Source organism: Brienomyrus brachyistius, chromosome 11, assembly GCF_023856365.1.
Source record: "Brienomyrus brachyistius isolate T26 chromosome 11, BBRACH_0.4, whole genome shotgun sequence".
Taxonomy (NCBI): domain Eukaryota; kingdom Metazoa; phylum Chordata; class Actinopteri; order Osteoglossiformes; family Mormyridae; genus Brienomyrus; species Brienomyrus brachyistius.
Window position 1 is genome coordinate 8,712,662 of NC_064543.1, and position 18,012 is coordinate 8,730,673.

An 18,012-nucleotide genomic window follows, 5' to 3' on the forward strand; every position below is an offset into this window, starting at 1 on the left:
CATCACGGCCCTCCTGTCCCGTCCCATCCCGCGGATGGCCATCCCACACGTTCCAGCCGGGCCCGGAGATGCCATGGGCTGAAAGCGCTCAGAATCGATGTCGCTCTCCTGCGGGAACCCGGGCCGAGAGAGATCGATAGGGCCGGCTGCTCTTCTATGGATTTCTCCCTGCATTCAGTGAGGATGTTAACTGCCCGCAGCCCGGCACTGGCCCCTTGGGCTCCTGCGCCACAGGCCATCTCCCAGTTAATAGTCGTTCCCTTATTACTGGGTGTGTCAAACTCTGCCAATAACTCTCCTGTTGTAGTGTTAAGCCCGGGGTCTTTCAGAGCCACGCAGTGACGGGCCCAACTGCCTGTTTGCCCTAAAATCACACAGTGAAGAAGGAACATTGATGGCGGGTTTCTTGCCATAGTTTGGAAAGATTTTTTTTCATCCATTTATGATGATTTTATTTTTTAGGGATGCCTGATACGAGAAGCTAAATGTTGATTCTTACAGTTCCTAACTTCCAAGAAGGGATGTGTTAGCGTGAGCGGATGCAGGGCTATTTTAATAATCTGGCATGAACCAAAGCGTAATGGAACCCACTGGGCCCATGACACACTGAGGGTTGTGTTCCAAATCCCAACTGGTTATTCGCACCCGCATCGTGCCTCTTCCCGCCATGTAGATCTGGAATGGCCCTTTGTTTGGGTATAACATGGTGAAAATCACCTGAAGGCCGCGTTGTTTTCATATCGACCCCAAAGGGCTAAAGAAGCCGTGAAAACATCGTTAGCTGTGACTCGATGTTGCCTTGTGGCCAAGTCTGTCCGTAAGTCACGCCCATGGAGCAGGAGTCAGAGTGGGAGGCACGATGGCCGTGAGCTCCGCGGGAATCCGCATTCAGCCTGTCGCCGCTCTGCTTCTCTCCTGCAGTCGGGCCTTCGGAGCGACGTGGGGCTGGCGGGTCCGGCGTCCGGCGCCGCGCCCGGAAAGGCTGCCCCTCCCTTCTTCTTTTCCGGCACCAACCCGAGAAGAAGACCCCTTCAGGATCCGGCCCCCATGGGTCAGTACCACCCGGCGGGGACCGGGTTGGGAAACACTGGCTTAAGAATAACATCAGAGCACAGGAGGAGATTTGGAACAAACAGGATTTAGCTTTTGCTCAGGTTTAGTTAAGTGACATTTGATTTACACACATAAAAAATAAAACTTTCTGTGAAACGACACTGCTGTTAGCGGTCTGTTTGTACTCCATTAATAACAGTGCATTAGTATAGTGTGAGACTTGCCAGTGCTTTGCGTAATCATTGTGTTTAAACAGCCTGATGATTGTAAATATCTGCTGCCTCTGGTGCTCGTTTCTGTGGCTGTCCTTTGCGGTGCCAAGGCTTTCCTCAGGCGCCGTGCCCTTCATGTGCACTGACTGCTGCTCTTAACTCTCTGCAGATCCCTTACAAACAAAGAAAATACGGAAGGTTCCCCCAGGACTGCCGTCATCCGTGAGTGAAATGTCTCCGCTCCTGCCTCCCCCCTAACCCACACACAGATGTCACGCCAGTTCCGCGCCATTCCCACTGCGGGCCTTGTTAACAGTGAGGCGCACGCACTGTGAATCTGTCTGTGAGTCTGCGTGTGCGTGTGTGTGTGTGTGTGTGTGTGTGTGTGTACACATGCTTGTTTGGGCTCTGATTTGACCCCTGCCCTCCCTTTTCAGGGATGAACGGTGTTATCTTTAATTCAGCTCTGTGTGTATTTAGCGGTGGCGGGGGGGGGGGGGGGGGGGGGTCGACCAGGGACTCTGGCCTGTCATAGAGCTGCGTCCCCCGGGGGGGTGGGGGATCAGGGCCACGGACTGGCAGAGCAGAGACCCAGTGCAGGTCTTTTGATGTTTAATTAGTCATTATGTCGCCGAACAGGAGGACAGACAGAGATTAATAGCCGAGAATCGGAGAAATTTCCATGTGTGATAATCCCAGCGGAATCCCGGCTGCCAGTGTCCCAGCCCGGGGTCATTAATATGCATGTGGCGCTCGGTCGGTCAGGCTGCTCGCTGCGGAGAGCCCGCTGCGTCCTGGAGGCCCTTTATTAAGTGGCGCCCCCACCAGAGAAGGATTTGACAGCAACTAGTTTGTGGAGATACCCTGACTTTGCTGGAAGATTCATCCTGCGAGAACAGAACAGCAGAAAACAGCAGAGGCTTTGAAGAGCGGCCAAGCTTACAGGACTGGAGGTTCATTATTAATCGCGATAATCGAAAGCTGTAGCTTTGGGAGTTAACAACGGCGTTTCCGCTGGAAGTCGAAACCAGGGGGGGGGGGAGCCTGTCAATTTGTGTTTGAATGATTGTTTGTTTGTGGAGGGTGGGGGCCTGAGAGGAAGCCAATCCCGGGTGTTAGAGAAGGGTGGTGTTTTAGCTCCTTAAATAGGGAGTGAGACGCTGGGGACAGGCGGAGACCGATTGGCTGCCTCCTGAGATGCGTCTCTTTGTTGTGTAAATTGCACAGGGCTTTTATTGGTCAGCACTTAACACATGGGTGCAGGTGCACTCTTATGACTCATAACTCAAAGCGGCCAATCAGATAGGGCCCCATCTCCCTCTCTCACCCGCGCTCCGAGAACGTCACGGGGGAGCCCTCCTCTAGCACCCTGCCGAAAATGGCGCCCAGGGTGTGGCCTCGGGAGGAGGGGGCCTGGGCTGGGGCGGGTGCGTGGGCTGGGAGCCGGAGGCCGTGCACGGAAAGCACCGGAAGGAGTGCAGCTGCAGGCGCCGCTGAAAGGTTCTGCTGCTGTAAGCACTGGGCCCACCTGAGGTCTGAATAGCTGCATGATAAACATAATGAACACAACTCCTCATCATTATTCCCTGCCTGGGAATACTTATCTGTTTATTTTTTACTTATTTTTTTTTCTACCTCTCTTCCCTCCAGACATAAAAATAGTTTGCAGCAATTTACATTCCAGCAGCTGGATGATTTTTAAATGTGATAATGGATATAGATTCAATATTTGTGTGTTAATCCTTTTGGCAGGGCGTTCTGTGCCTTTAAATGCATGTCCTCTATAAGAAGATATCTGAAGTCTATCAGAAAAGGCCAGCCGGCACCTACAGTTAATGTGCCCGTATGTTTAAATGTATGTTTATAGATGGTTTGTGTGTGTGTGTGTGTGTGGGGGGGGGGGGCTGCTTCCCTCAGAATTTGCAGTGGGGGGCATCGGCTTTTGGCTTTTGGGAGGCGTGAAACTGGCCCATAGGGACACTGCTGTGATTGGGCCTGTACCGAGAAGGACAGACACAGAGAGACATGTCCATGGTGAGGCATAGAGGCACTGACACATGCAGAGGGACATGGACACACAGAGAAATGCAGAGAGATGCAGATGCATAGAGAGGCAAAGAGACAGAACGACAGAAACAGATAGAGAAGGAGAGAGACAGAAATATAGAGAGATACAGACTGATAGAGAGAGAGGAGGGGGGCCCACAGACAGACAGAAATACAGAGGGATACAGACAGATAGAAAGACAAGGAGAGGGACACAGACAAGGAGAGAGACAGAGACAGAAATGCAGAGAAATACAGACAGATAGAGGGACAATGAGAGGGACAGAGAGGCAAGGAGAGAGGCAAGGAGAGAGGCAAGGTGAGAGGCAAGGAGAGAGGCAAGGAGAGAGGCAAGGAGAGAGGCAAGGAGAGAGGCAAGGAGAGAGGCAAGGTGAGAGGCAAGGAGAGAGGCAGGGAGAGAGGCAAGGTGAGAGGTAAGGAGAGAGGTAAGGAGAGAGGTAAGGAGAGAGGCAGGGAGAGAGGCAGGGAGAGAGGCAAGGTGAGAGGTAAGGAGAGAGGTAAGGAGAGAGGCAGGGAGAGAGGCAGGGAGAGAGGTAAGGAGAGAGGCAAGGTGAGAGGCATTCACAGATATACAGAGAGATTCAGACTGATACAGGGAGAGGGACACAGACAAGAAGAGGCAGAGACACAGAGTAACATGGAGAAAAACAAACACAGACAGACACGCGGAGGCAGAAACAGAGAGACAAGGCAAGGGACACAGACACACGAGGCACACACACACACACACACACGCACGCACACACACACACACACACACACACACACAGACAAGGAGAGAGACACTGGCAGAGAAGCAGAGAGAGAGAGAGAAACACAGAGAGACCTGAAACACCGACAGGGAGCCATTTCAGTCGCTTCTCTCCCAGTGTGACTCCAGTGCTGATCAGCTCTGTGCCAACTGAGTGATGACTGATTAGTGGCGCTGTAGCTTCTGAGAGCTGTGCACGCGCGCAAACACACACACACACACACACACAGATCAAGATCATAGCTCACTGACAGAACTCTCTGCTGGGCCCCTTACCTTGGCAGATCTGGAGCCATGCAGCTACGCACGGGAGGGGAGATGGCGATACCGCGTCGCATGTTAACTTTTGCATGGGAGAGCTCACAGCATTGTGTGGGGAGAAACTCTCTGCCGCAAGTGCAGAGAAGCCGAGTTTGAATATGAGTACAAACAAAAGATGTTGTCAGGGTGTATTGCAGCTGAAGGTATGTGATGTTATAGATGGGGCTGGTTTTAAAAATTGCTTGAAGAAGCATTAGATGATCCGCTTGCCTTGTCTTTGCAGTGCTAGTTGTGCTTTTGAGAGTGTGAGCGGGCTGCCGTGCCTCTCGCTCGCCGCCGCACCGCCTTCGCCCTCCGCCGCTGCGCGGCTCATGACCACAGGGTGACTCAGCCGCAGTGTCAGCCTCGTCTGTGCCGGTGGCAGTCCCTCCACGCACCCTGACCTACAGCTGAAATAAAGAGGGACACGAGGAAATAGTAGGAAGAGACTGCAGTGGGAGGCAGCCAGCAGGCATTTTGGGGCCACCTGCATGACGTACCATTTGACAGGGGGACAGGGACGATAACGCCTCTAATTCTACGGGGAGACGCGGGCCCTTCTGGGGCTCCTGTCTAGCTAGAGGGAACAGCGAATGTGCAAATAGCTGGGCTTTTTTTGGAGCACTCTTCTTGTTGTCAGCGGTACGGCGACGTCATGTGACATCCGCTAGCATCAGCCTATTGGCACAGACGCGGGGCTGGATTCCTCCCGGAGGTGGGTCCCGGGAGCAAAAACCCCGGTTGAATGGGGGGGGAGAAAAGAGATTGTAGATTGCTTCTGACAGACCGTTCACACGATCCCACCGCCTGTGATCCTGCTGTCGTGTCTCCGTGTTTGAGGTGCCCCTTGGCCAGGAGGCCACGTTCTGAACATCATGGAAGTAAAGTGGCAGAAGATGGAGTGCATGAGACCACATTTGACTTCATTTCGTCCATTTGGCACTTGATTGAGTGTTTTGATTAGAGGGCCCCCTGTAGGTCAGACAAGCATGTGTAGATCTGCATATTTTATCTTTACTTAGCACTATGTGAGGGAGTGACATTTAGTAGACAAGGTGGAGTAAAAAGCTGTTAAGACAGGCAGCTGGAAGCGTTGGTCTTTAAGGTTCAGCCGTGTGCCGTCCTCCATGCTAATGTTTTCAAACTCGATTTGAAGCCTTTAGAGGTAGTGATGCTCTCTGCAGAAACAAAACAAGTATGCTGTCCTGCTGTGAAAATTTTGAGAACCAAGTTGTGTAGTCCGATAATCAAATATCAGCAGCAGTAAGCACTCAGTATATATGTTTTTATTTCAGCTTTATGTTTTCTTTCATTTTATACTAGGGGCTTAATATCATAAAAATCTAATATCATTTCATGATATTTTTGTTTTTTTTCCCCCAAAAATGCTTCAGAAGTTTTGTTGAACTTTTTTAAACTATAGTGTGTGAACAGAGCGGTGAGTTCCTGTCCAGCCACCAGGGGGCAGGATTTTTTTTTTTTTAAATAGCACATGCTCTCTGTGCTGAAGTGTTCTTCAGCTTGGCGTCTGAAAGCTGATTAGATAGATGTTCCTCATTATCTTAGCTCTGATTATTCTAAACAGAAAGAAGGCCTTTGTAGTGACCCATGACTTTTTTTGTTTGGATTTTTAAAATGGCCCATTGATGTGAGGAGTACAGATAACCAATCAGGTACCGTAAACAGCCCAGAGATTGCTTACTTACATCTTCAAAAAGATTTACTAGAACAGAGAGACTGAATTAATGCTCAGATTTGATTATCCGCATTCTTACCTGTTGTAAATTACTTCTGTCAGCCTAAACCAGCGTAGCACGTAAACAACCATGAGATTGTGGGCTCACAGGACTCGTGCTGTTTAGTGTTTACTGGGAGATTTTCTACAAACAAAAGTGTTTTTTGGCAGAATGCATACGGCGGTTCTTTCGTTAGATCTCACCGCGAGCACCTGCCTTGCGTTGGCCTGTCGGCAGGCTGACATTTGATGGGCTTTTCTGTGTCCCAGACGCGGCTGAGGGTCAGGCAGCCCGCGTGGGCCAGACGGCGCCGGCAAGGCCCTCTGCGGACAGCTCTGATTGGATTGGACTGCTCCCAAGCCTCCTGAAGGGTGCCCCCCCCACCCCGCCCCCGTGGTGACAGCCGTACCGGCTGCCGACCGCCACCTGCCAGGTGACCTCAGTCAGACTTCTCACCTGAGCGGGCGGCGGCCCTCCAGAGCGGCCTAAAAATAGCGCTCTGGATTCCGGAACTCTCCGGAGATGCTCTAGGTCCCACTGGGCTGGCTGGGTCTGCGCCACCGCACTTTACTCTCACCATTTCTGCTGCCGCCACCGTGTGGGATACATTTCCAACCGTGAAAGTGCGTCACGCTCATTTTTATTCCTGCCATAACTGTAGCCTAATCTGCGGTCTCAAAACACATGTTAAATGCATTTATGGTTGATCAGATGCTCGTAACGGCAATGACAGACATGGTCAATATTTTTTAACAAGTTTGTTCAGCTAATTGCGATTGGTTTGGGTTTCCCCCCCCAACGTTTTTCCGGTTTCCGGTTATATAACTGCAGGCTGGAATAGCGCGGCTCCTTTTGGGAGTCACTAGTATCTGTTGGCTGAAGTGAGATGTCTGTTCGCTATTTTATTCATGTAAACTTACTCTAATTGCTTCAGGAAGGAGGCTCTCCAGTGGGGCGTGTGTGTGTGTGTGTGTGTGTGTGGGCGGGGCGGGCAGGGGGGCGGGGATGTACTGGAGGCCGTCCTTGAGGCGAGCTGTGGCGGGGAGACGCCGATGGGGAGCGCGCGGGCCAGGGACCGGGTGTTGCGCAAACGGAAATGTGGAGGCAGAGATAGTGGAGCTGGCTGGGATGGAGAGCAGCGTGAAATGATGTGGGAGCCTCTCAAGTGCGAGAGTGGGGAGCCGGCTGCCCTGGGACGCGTGTGTGGGAGAGAGTCTTGGTGTGCGTGGCACCGGTGGGGGGTGCAGAGGTCACAGCACACAGGGGCAAACCCCCCCCCCCCCCCCCCATCTCAGGTCAGGCGCAGAGACAGGCCGGCAGACGCTGGCTAACGGGATTAAGCTGGACTATAGATGGGAGGAGACCGAGACCCAGACGGCGAGTTTCACAAATAACCTGCGGCCTCCCGCCCTCCAGTCCCGCCGTGCTGCCGAGGATTCTGGGAAATGGGGGTCACCTGGAGACTCCTCGTCTGCAGGGGCAGTTATCTGGCCGCCTCCCACATCGCGTGCTCCTATTTCCGCGCTGCCGCGTGTCACATCCTCTCCGCCTGCAGCCGCTTTATTTGTATTTTTGGCATCGATGGGCGGGTGCCTCTCCTTAAATGCTAAATGGATGATGTAATGCTGGAGAGGTCCTGGGGGGTTTATGTAAGACTGGATTCTGTGAATTAAGGAACTGTGAGAGACATGGGGAAGAAAAAAGAGCGATAATTCCATTAATGCTCGTCGTATTCTGTACTTTTTCTTAAATGTGAAATTATATTTCCTAAATGAAATTTAGCTATGTTATCAATTCAGCATGCTTTTAGATAAATGTATTTTATAATAAACTGTCATGGTTATAAATGTCTTCTGAAAGTGAAGTATTTTTTGATTTGAGTTTTTGTTTATAAACCGTTGCGGGTAGAAAAAGATCTTGGTTCCATCTGTGGATGCTCAGTGCACATGGCGTAATGCTCCACTGCCTCGCCCCTCTCATCCAGGTGATCTTATTTTTTATATAATAGTAAATCAGACAAGCTTCCTGCCATTGCCTGTGTGGTGTTGTTACACTGTCCTGATTTTGCCTGTTCCTGGCTGTATCTCCCTGTGAAGTATTTAAAAACGTGTGCACTTGTCAATCACTCGCTGGGTTTATTTTCTACAGGAATGCTATTATTTTTAACATGGCACGGACGGTGATAAATTTCACCGATTACTCACATGCAACGCCAGCGCTAATCTTCAAAATGTGTGTGTTGTAAATTACGCAATGCAGTTTCATCCTTCCCCAGCAACAAAAGGACACCTGGCTATTAAATCGGTTGGTAAAAATAAAGACTTCATAGGTGGTGGGGGGAAAAAAAAGATTTGGTGCATCTCAGCATTGAACTGATAATGACACCATACAGGCTAGCTGGCGTGTGCCAAGGCTGGGGGGGCGGAGCCGAGCCACTGTGGGAGTTAGGGAACGCGTTGTGTCCCAGCACTGCCACTCTGTGTCGCCCATCTGGGCTTGGCACTGGCGTGACAGGACCGGCTTTCGCCTGCAGGGGGGAGTGATGAATAACATGTCAACATTACAGGCAGCACTAAATATAAAAACCTCTTCGTTCCGATGCCAGGCCTGTGCTTTTCATTTGGCTCGCTTTTGTTCCCGTGCTATTGCAGGCGCGCCGTTCGTGCCGCCGTCCGTGCCGCCGTCCGTGCCGCCGTCCGTGCCGCCGTCCGTGCCCGTGATCGGGCTCCTGGGCCGTCGCCCTCCTGCTTCGCGCGGTGACTTGAAGCGGCTCTAGTTTGTAAAGTGATACCAGCTTGCCGATCCTGCGCCTTGGACCGCTTTGAAAGGAACTCGGAGAACAGAGAGGAATAAACAATACTTGTGCAGAAAATGCATAATGAAGAGTGGGCCTTTAAGGGCAGGTCGCTTTCATCTTTCTGTAACAGTAATGCTGTAAATGTCACCTTCGGGAACAAAGCGGCACGCTGGTGCGCGGCGGTGCTCTGACAGGCATGAAGGCAGGCATGCGGCGGCATGGAGCCGGACCGTCACACGCGGGCCCACCACACCCCGGGGGTCCTGACAGCGTGCCGCCCATGGGGGGCCCCGCACTGCCAAGGGGGGCGGCCCTCTTTTTAAGTCTACGCCCCTCCCCACCATATTTCCAGTTTCTCTAATTTCTCTCACAGCCCCCCACCCCCCCCCCCCGGTTCACAGGAAATGATGTCAGAGCTCCGCCCTGCCACCAGCTGCTGCTCATTTTAGCAGCTTTCTGTTTACGGCCTGGATTCATTCTGAGGCTCAGCAGAGATGCCGGGGGTCTCGCATGCTCGCACGCACACGAGCACGCACCGCTACACGCACACGAGCACGCACCGCTACACGCACACGAGCACGCACCGCTACACGCACACGAGCACGCACCGCTACACGCACCGCTACACGCACACGATTACGCACCGCTACACGCACACGAGCACGCACCGCTACACGCACACGAGCACGCACCGCTACACGCACACGAGCACGCACCGCTACACGCACGGGCAATGTGACTTGCCATAAGCGCCAGTGCGTGCCCCATCTTTGTTAATCGCTCCACATTAATCGATTTAAGCATCATGTCACGAAACTTTCTGTTGTCGTTGTGCTTTGTCAGATTAAATTAGAAACATTTGACGATGAATTGTCTCAGGCTTCGGTGGGGGGGGTCGCAGGAAACTGGTTTTCATCTCTGGTTTTCGTGCTGGTCTTGGGGTCATGGTGTCCAATTGTTGGCCGCTAATTGGAAAATGTGTGGAGTTTGGGGGCAACTAAAACCCGGGCCAGATGGCTCCGTCGTGGGGAGACGCACAGCTGTCCTCTGCACCTCTGCACCGCAACTAATTAAATAAAAACAGAAACAGAAGATCGGCTTGCGTGGGATTACGGCTGTGCTGTGTCTTCGCTGACTACAATATCACCAATTAGCTGCTTTTTTAAAATAAGGCGCATTAATTCAAATAATTTTAGTTCCAGTACTAAAGAGCTTATAGCAGAAAATCAGCATTTTAACGCTTGGAGGTATTTTCCCATATTAAACACAGCGATAGTTGAGTACTTCCTCTCTCCCTCTCTCTCTCCCTCACTGTGTCTTTCTCCTTTGCTTTTCCAGCATTCCACTTTGCATCAGCACTTATGAAGCTTAGCAGGGGGAGGGAAAAAACCTGACAGATCAACTCCTCCCTCCCCCCGCTTTCCACCAGCCACCCCCCCAACTGTAGCTCGGAATGGTTCAGCCCTAATTTGCATAAGTTCCCTCTGAGTAGATCCATGTGTGGAGGGCCAGGACTAAAGGAATTAGTCTTTCTGAACGGGTTGGATGCGTGTCTTGGGAGAAGAGCTGTGTACGGTTGCTGTGCCCTGAACCAGCGCAAAACATTACTTTTTTTTTTTTTTTTCCCTTTACTCCTGCCAAATCTGCACAGCCATCATGTATTGCGCATATCCTGTGCCAGGAATGGGTACCAACTCTTTGATGTATTACTACAACGGGAAATCAGTGAGTGGACTTCTCTTTTGACAGAGTGTGTGTTTGTGTGCGTGCTGGTTGGTGCTGGTGGTACCGGTGTGTTGTCAGCAATCGTAGCATCTCTGTCTGTCCGTCCATCCAGCCGCAAGCCGGAACTGTCCATCTCCTCTCAGTGCTCTGCCAGCATCGCCTGCACTTCACGCATTTTGAACCGCGCTCATCTCTCCTTACACTTTCTGCTGGCCCCTCTCCCCGCACCGTGTAAGGCGCTGGTGCCGCTGACATGTAGATGTGCGTAGCAGAGCGGAGAGTCGCTCGGCGCCGGCTGAACCGGAGCGGTAACCGACAGGGTCCGCTTGCTGGAGCAGCTATCCGAACCGGTGGGGATCAGTTTGAACAAAAAAAAAAGGAAATGACAGGAGAGAGATTAGGGCTATCTGTGTGTGCCTTGTTTTTTATAGTTTTTTTTTTTGCAGACTTCCTTAATCAGGCGAATCTACTGAAAGTTGTTTTTGTAGCTTTAACTTTATTTTCGTTGGCTGGTTTGTTAGCAATGAGTTGAAATAATCACAAGCGTGAGTCTGGGAGTGATTAGGGCCAGCGAGCTGCCTGCCTGTTAAGGTTAGACTTTTCCTGTTTGCAGACTGAAGTCCGGGCACAAGTGTTGCTCTTATTCCATCTGTTTTTAATCCACATTCTTGTCTCTACGGGGAGCCTAATGCCGGTCCTCCTCATCTCTGTTAATGTCCCCTTTGATACTGCCTTCTGAAAACTTCATTTAGCTGTGCTGGTGACTTGCGTGTCTGCAGTTGATTGTGTGTGTGCGTGTGTGCCGGGCACGTGCAGGTGCGTGTGAGTGTGTGGGCACACACCTGCACTTTGCGTTTTACGAGGCGTCATAGACGGTGTGAGTGAGAAGCGATGGCTGGTCGCAGGTGTGGGGGGGGGGGGGGGGGCAAGGTGCAGAATGTCGCCTGGAGCCTCCGAGCACCTTGGCTGGCAGGGCAGGCGGGAAAAGCAAGTGCGCTATGAGGGGGTGCTGTGTCATGTGACCCTCACCTCGCTCCATGCTTCAGAGCCAGTTGGGGGGGGGGGGGGGGGTCTTAATACTGAATCAAATCTTTGCCCACAAGGTTTATGTAGATGTACTGGGTACATTTCTCTGTGTGAAGTTCGATGTGGAGGTTCTGATGGTTTGTGTTCGTTGAAGCAGAGGAGAAGATGAAATGCGGCCCGCCCGTTTGTCCCCCCACCCGCTCCATGTGACTTCATGCGGCCTGAGTGCCGCCTGTGCCCTCTTTGCAACAATTCCTTTTGTTCGTGCACCACAAAGGGACCACTTAGATCTTTTTTATATTAAGTATTTCCAGGCTTGGACTGCAGGCGGGAAGATGGGAAAATTGGTAGCATGTGGCTAGAATTGGTCTGAGCTGAACCGTATGACCCAGAGCGGTTGGTAAATATGCCATAAACAGCAAGTTTACGCTGCGATCAAAGAACCATCGTCCCAAACGGGCACCTCGCTCACTGCCCGATCGGACCGGGTGTCGGGCTTCCCAGGGCTCAGAGATCTTCACCACTTTCACTTGTCCCCCCCCCCCACCATTATTTTTAATTGGGGAAAAAACTGTAAATGAGTGTATTTCTGGATTTGATGGGAGGAGTTTATTTAAGCTGTCCCCTGTTTTAATATCTCTCAAGTGGAGTGTAGATTTAATGAATGACATATACACTCTAGATGGCTAGAAGGAGAGACATCTAAAGTATTTCCCTTTAGAAGCATACAGAATGATATTGGAATAATTAAGTATTTCTAAATTGAAATATTAATAAACAGTTTATTTGTTGTTGAGTGTCTACTTGATGAGAGATCCGGATCCGTCGCAGCTTGCGGTTCGACGTGTTGCGTCGGCAGAAGTGGTGCTCAGCAAACTATTGTGCACTTTTCCGAAGTTGTGCGGGACGCCGCTGGTATCGGCTTCTGCCTCTCAGCGCCGCCGATCAGCCCCTTTCCCGCTAAAAAGTGCCTCCTTTGATTTATTTTATCTTTTAACACATTTCCCTCAGTTTTTCCTTGCCTTCGCGCATTTAAATTTTAAATGTATGAATTACTTTAAATAATTTCACGCTGTCTTAGGGTTAATTCTGAATTTTTCCTGTTTTTGTTTGGCTTTCCCCGCTTGACGCAGCCTCCCTCAGGCTGGCAGCTGGCTGGTGTCCTCCGTGGGTTCGGCTCTCTCCTCTTTCCCTTATTACCAAAGCCCAAAGCACCTGATGCACCAGACTGTCAAATTCCTTTATTTTTGGTGTGGAAAAAACAGCCTCACAATGATTTTCGAAAAAAGAGTATGGACCCGGGACTGTGTTGAGCGTGCTTGTATGTCACTGTATGGAATGAGTGTTGACATGGCAGACCAAACAGCCGATAGTTGGCAGGAGAGTATGAGGAGAGCATCCTGCGTGAGCAGGACCTTGGAGGCCGGCGGGGCGAAGCGCCTGGTGTTGGGAAGCTTCATTAATGACTCCGGCGCTCGCTGGCCGTAAGGAGGACAATTAGCTTTATCCCGCACCATATGCTGTCCATTGAGGCTGCGGGCGGGACAAAGGCGGCCACCGCCGAGGGAGGGCCGGGGTCGCCATGGGAGCTGCGTCACCCGGGCCCTAGCTGGTTAACTTCACGGCCCCCCACCCCCACCGCCGAAGCTGCACCGGGAAGCTCTGCTCATTTCCATGGCCACATCAAAGTCAGGGAGGGGAGCAGGTGCAGAACAGGCCGCGAATACATGTGTAGCTGGTGTAAATACGCGTGTGTGTGCCTGTTCCTGCACGTCAGCATGTATGTGTGTGTGTGTGTGTGTGTTCCTGCCTGCCTGCCAGCGTGTATCTGTTCCTTCATGTCTGGATCGCATGTGCATATATATGTGTGTATTTGTATGTGTGTGGGGGTGGTGTGTACGTATGTATGTATGTGTGTACATATCTCTGCTTGCACGTTCCTGCACATGTGTGTATGTGTACGTGTTTCTGCCTGTTTATAGACATACAAAATTTAAATTAGATATAATTTCCCTGTTTCATGTTCTCCAAATGTCACAGTAAAGGTCACACCACAAAGTAAATAAAAATCACGCCAGAGTAATATGTCTGCAGGTGTGTTTCTGCAGTTTGAGTCAGGGGTTGGGAGGCCACACTTTCCTGCAGCCTGTGACCTTGGGGGGGGTTTGAGTACAGCTCCTAGGAAAAGAGCCAGGCCTCGCCGTAAATCGCGGGGGCCAAATGCTGGACGGCGGGACATTGGGACAGACCCGGACCATCACAGGACGGGGCTGCCAGTGGGAAGACGGGAGGCCTCTGCTTTTAATTTTCGCCGTGCTCTGACCCCAGACCACAGCAAGCAGCTCCCTCCGTAGCGGGCTGGGGGGAGGGGGGGGCCGGCCTCCATCTGGAGCCTGCGAAGTCGGAGCCCACATCACTGCCGCTCTCCACGGGGCTCTTTGATCCGGGCCGCTCGGGCTGGCATCCGCGTGCAGGAGCGAGCGAGCCACGCACCCCCGTCGCTGTTTAGCCTCTCATGTCTGCCGTCTTTTCCTCCTTTGTTTGGTTCGCCCCGTGCTAATGTAAGGACGCGAGGTATCGCCAGCATGAGCTCGTCTGGAACGAGCAGTGAGAACTCAAATCCAGAACAGTCTGAACTTCATTATCTTCCGTGTCACGATGGATGGTGTTACTTATTAGTCTTTATTCAGCTATTTGCACCCCCCCCATCATGTTGGATCTTTCCATTTCTTCAGAAACACCATGAACATGGTCTGCCATGCAGCCTGCTTTGCCTTATACTTGGCATCTGTTAACTAAGCCAAACGGACACCGTTGTTCTGCCCTGACTTATGTGTGTGAAACGTTGCTTTGCTTTGGGGGCCCTGTTCCCCTTGGCTCGGGCCCCTGCAGGGAGCCCGTCCGCTTTGCCAGCCCCTCTGCCCAGAGGTACTGCCTGAAAGTGCCCCCGATCCTTTTCCACGCGATACGATTGGTGGTTTTCACCGTGCCAGTGTCAAGACAATCAGCCAGTGACACGAGAGCATGAGAGGAGCAGCCTCTCCTGTACCATGTGATATAAGGCCTGCAAGCCCTGGCACAGTGTGCAGCCTGATGGTGTCGTCGCTGTTATTACCAGCCTGCGCTCGGCTCTGTAGTCAGGCCCGATAGACTCCGTCATTTCTCAGGTGCATATGGCGAGTCTGAGGGCAGGTCCCTTCCTCAGCCGCAGACAGGGCTGTGTTTATGAGCCTGTATGAATGATAAACCCACTCTCTCCCTCTCTCTCTCTCCCTCTCTCTCTCAATGTGTGAGAGCTTTTCGCTGCCGACGGAGAGGCTCTGAATTAATGTCTTTTAGTCCTGGGTGTTTGCCACCACTGACAGAGGCAGTAAATCCACATCTTTGAGTCTCCAGTGCTCAGCGGTGGTATTTGTATTCTCTTGGCAGGTTTATGCACCGTCCCCGAACTCGGACGACTTTAACAGGGACTCGCCCACCTTTCCGTCCCCAAAGCCTCCCAGCAGCATGTTTGGAAGCACTTTTTTTGGTGAGTGGAACTGCATCTGTTCATCAGACATCAGCGGGCATGAAACAGAGACCATGATGTCAGTCTCTGAAATCATCCATTTCCTTGCGTTTAACCCCCGTGAAACCGGAGAGCTGGGCTCAGTATCGCCCCCCCCCCCCCCCCCCCAAACATGCACGCATACACACAGACACACACACAGACACACACACCACCCCCTGAATGTGAGACCAGGTTTGGGTTTGGGAGCCTGGCCAGGCTTTGTTGCATCTTTCAGACAGTGAAATGGTTAAAGGTTTTTATCGCAGAAGGAATTTTGAACATAAAGAGTGTGAACATTTTGAGCGTAAGGAATTTGAACAAACTGAATGTATTAGACATATGGAGTTTGAACATATTCAATATTTTGAACATAAGGAATTTGAAAATACCAAACATATTAAGCAAAAGGAGTTTGAGCTTTTGCGTTTGAATGCACCGAATACGTTGGACATGAAGAATTTGAACATACTGAATGTATTGAACATAAGGAATCTGAATACATTGGACATGTTAAAGTCCATTAGTTACAGAGCAGCTGAATCGATAACACCATGCAGATCAAATACAGCTTCATCTTGATTTTTAATTTAATTTCTTTTTTTTTGATGTTGATACAACGCAGTCCATGGGTTTAGCAGCAATTCCAAGTTGAAGTAATTGGGTTAGCTTCTCTTTTTTTTTAACTTAAGGAGTAAAGCTTTGAAAGAGCACTTGTGTTGCGACAGAGTGGGTCGCTGGCGCTCTGGGGTGAGCGTGGGTGCGGCCTTTCCTCCCGACCGGAATCCGGTTGCACCAGGAGGCCCCCGTGTTTGTCCAGCTGCTCCGTGGCTGTGGTCTGGCCTGGTCCCTGCGGGGGACGGGGTCCTGCTTGGGAATCGCTCTCAGCGTCCTGCTTCACAATTCATACAAATCAAATAATACTAAGAAAAAAAAAAATGTTTGCTATGTAGTAACCTTACATCCATTAATATTAATATATTTGTTTGTCCCCTTTTTGCTGGTGAACGTTTGTCATAAACCCCCTTTCGTTTAAACAGCGTGTAGCTGTGTAAGTGCTGTACCTGCATCGTTTGAATTCCGCTGCGACTGTGTGCGTTTTTATTTGCAGACGGGTCCCATAATTCCTCTGACCCCTGGAATTCCTCTAACGGGATCAGCCAGCCCGGATACGCCGGGATGCTTGGAGGATCGCAGTCGGGAAACTACGGCAACCTGCACTCACATGAGCGCCTGGTAAGAGCGAGGCGCCGCCTGGGTCCCGGCTCACGGTGATGTGCTCTGCACTTGGGTGACGTTCGCCGCCGATGGCCAGAGGTCACGGTCAGGTCACCGGCATTGTTTAGTGAGGTCATCGGGAAGCAGATTCAGTCAGGGCTGTTGCCTGTTTTATCGTCATTATTATTGCAGGCACCACGTGGCTCTTGTGTGTGCGCGTGTGTTCTGCTTTCTCGGCGCGTGTGCGTGTCGTTCCCGTGCTCTGGCATATCGGACCACCGGCCCTGTTTTTCCAGCCCTCCGGGGGCCGATAGTAGATCTTTATCAGATCTGCACTCTTTCTTTTCCATTCCTGCTTATCTCCGCCATGTCTGGCGATTATCTGCGGTGGATGCCACCCGCCTGGCTCCTTATCAGTGTCTCATCTGTGTTCATCTGCTCGCCTGCTGGTGATGGCCCGTGGGTCACGACTCCAGGGCCATGGGGGTGGGGGAGGGTCTGCACCTGGGGAGACGCGGATCCTCGGTTCTCTCCACTCGGATCCACGTCGCTAAATGCGGGGAAGGCTGAGCGGTGGCTGTCCCCTCATACCAGCTGTGTGGTGTGACCTGCTCCCCCACTTCCCACAGAACTACCCCCCCCACTCCATGTCCCCGACGGACATCAGCTCCAGTCTTCCTCCCATGTCCAGCTTCAACCGCAGCAACGCCAGCGCTTCGCCCTACGTCACCGTGTCCCACGCATCGCCCGCTACCGCCACCGACACCGTCATGGGTAAGCCCCCCGGCCCCAGGGGTCCTTGCAGTGCCGCTCCTGCCTCCGTTTAGCCCCTTTAACTGCCATTTTGTTCTTTCCTCCTGTGGCAGCGGGGAACCGTGGAAACGCCGCAGGGGGGTCACAGACTGGAGACGCGCTGGGGAAGGCCCTGGCCTCTGTGAGTACTTGACCGCACCCAGCCTGACCTGAGGACACCCCCTACCCCACTGAGTGATTGGGGGGGGGGTCATTTAACGAAGTTAAAGAAGTGAGAGGGTCGAATTTGCCTTTCCAGCCATAGGCTGCTGCCTGGGGTGTTTTACAGAGGCCTACAGTTCTTGGGGGGGGCGAGGTCCGGGATCGTGGTGGTCCGGTGTGTACAGCTGTCCCCGGCAGAAGCACTCTCGGACCGCACTTAAGCTACACTCACCCTGCGGCTGCGAGCCGACAGGAGTGATTAGGAACACAGCCCCCAAGAGGGCATAACGCCGCAATGTCAGAGCGCGGCCCCCTCTGATCACAGCAGATCAAACAGAATAAAAACATACGGGGGGGGGGGGGAGTGTTTCACATCTGCTCCTTGTGATGAAGACTTCATGTGTGTTTCCCCATAACCTCTAAAATGCAGAGGCTGCCCCAGGCGTTTCCCAGTGAAGGGAGAGGTGAGAAGGAGCCTAATAGCTAATAGCTCCGAAAGGAGATGGAGGACAGATCCTAATAAGGAGCATGCAGGAAGTGCATCCTGCCGTAAGAGGGGGGGTATCCACTGCACGCTGTGGGGGGGGGGCAGCGATAATCACAAATGAAGTCTTATTGTACCCACA

The 18,012-nt window shown here is 51.9% G+C and overlaps 1 protein-coding gene across 1 annotated transcript in view; it reads left to right on the forward strand.

Annotated features, from left to right (window-relative positions):
• Positions 1-18,012, forward strand: part of LOC125751616 (transcription factor 12-like) — an 80,567-nt gene that overhangs the window by 49,099 nt on the left and 13,456 nt on the right. The window contains 6 exon segments of the mRNA XM_049030663.1: positions 922-1,051; positions 1,435-1,487; positions 15,097-15,196; positions 16,326-16,450; positions 17,062-17,206; positions 17,299-17,366. Coding sequence (XP_048886620.1) covers positions 922-1,051; positions 1,435-1,487; positions 15,097-15,196; positions 16,326-16,450; positions 17,062-17,206; positions 17,299-17,366 — 621 coding nt within the window.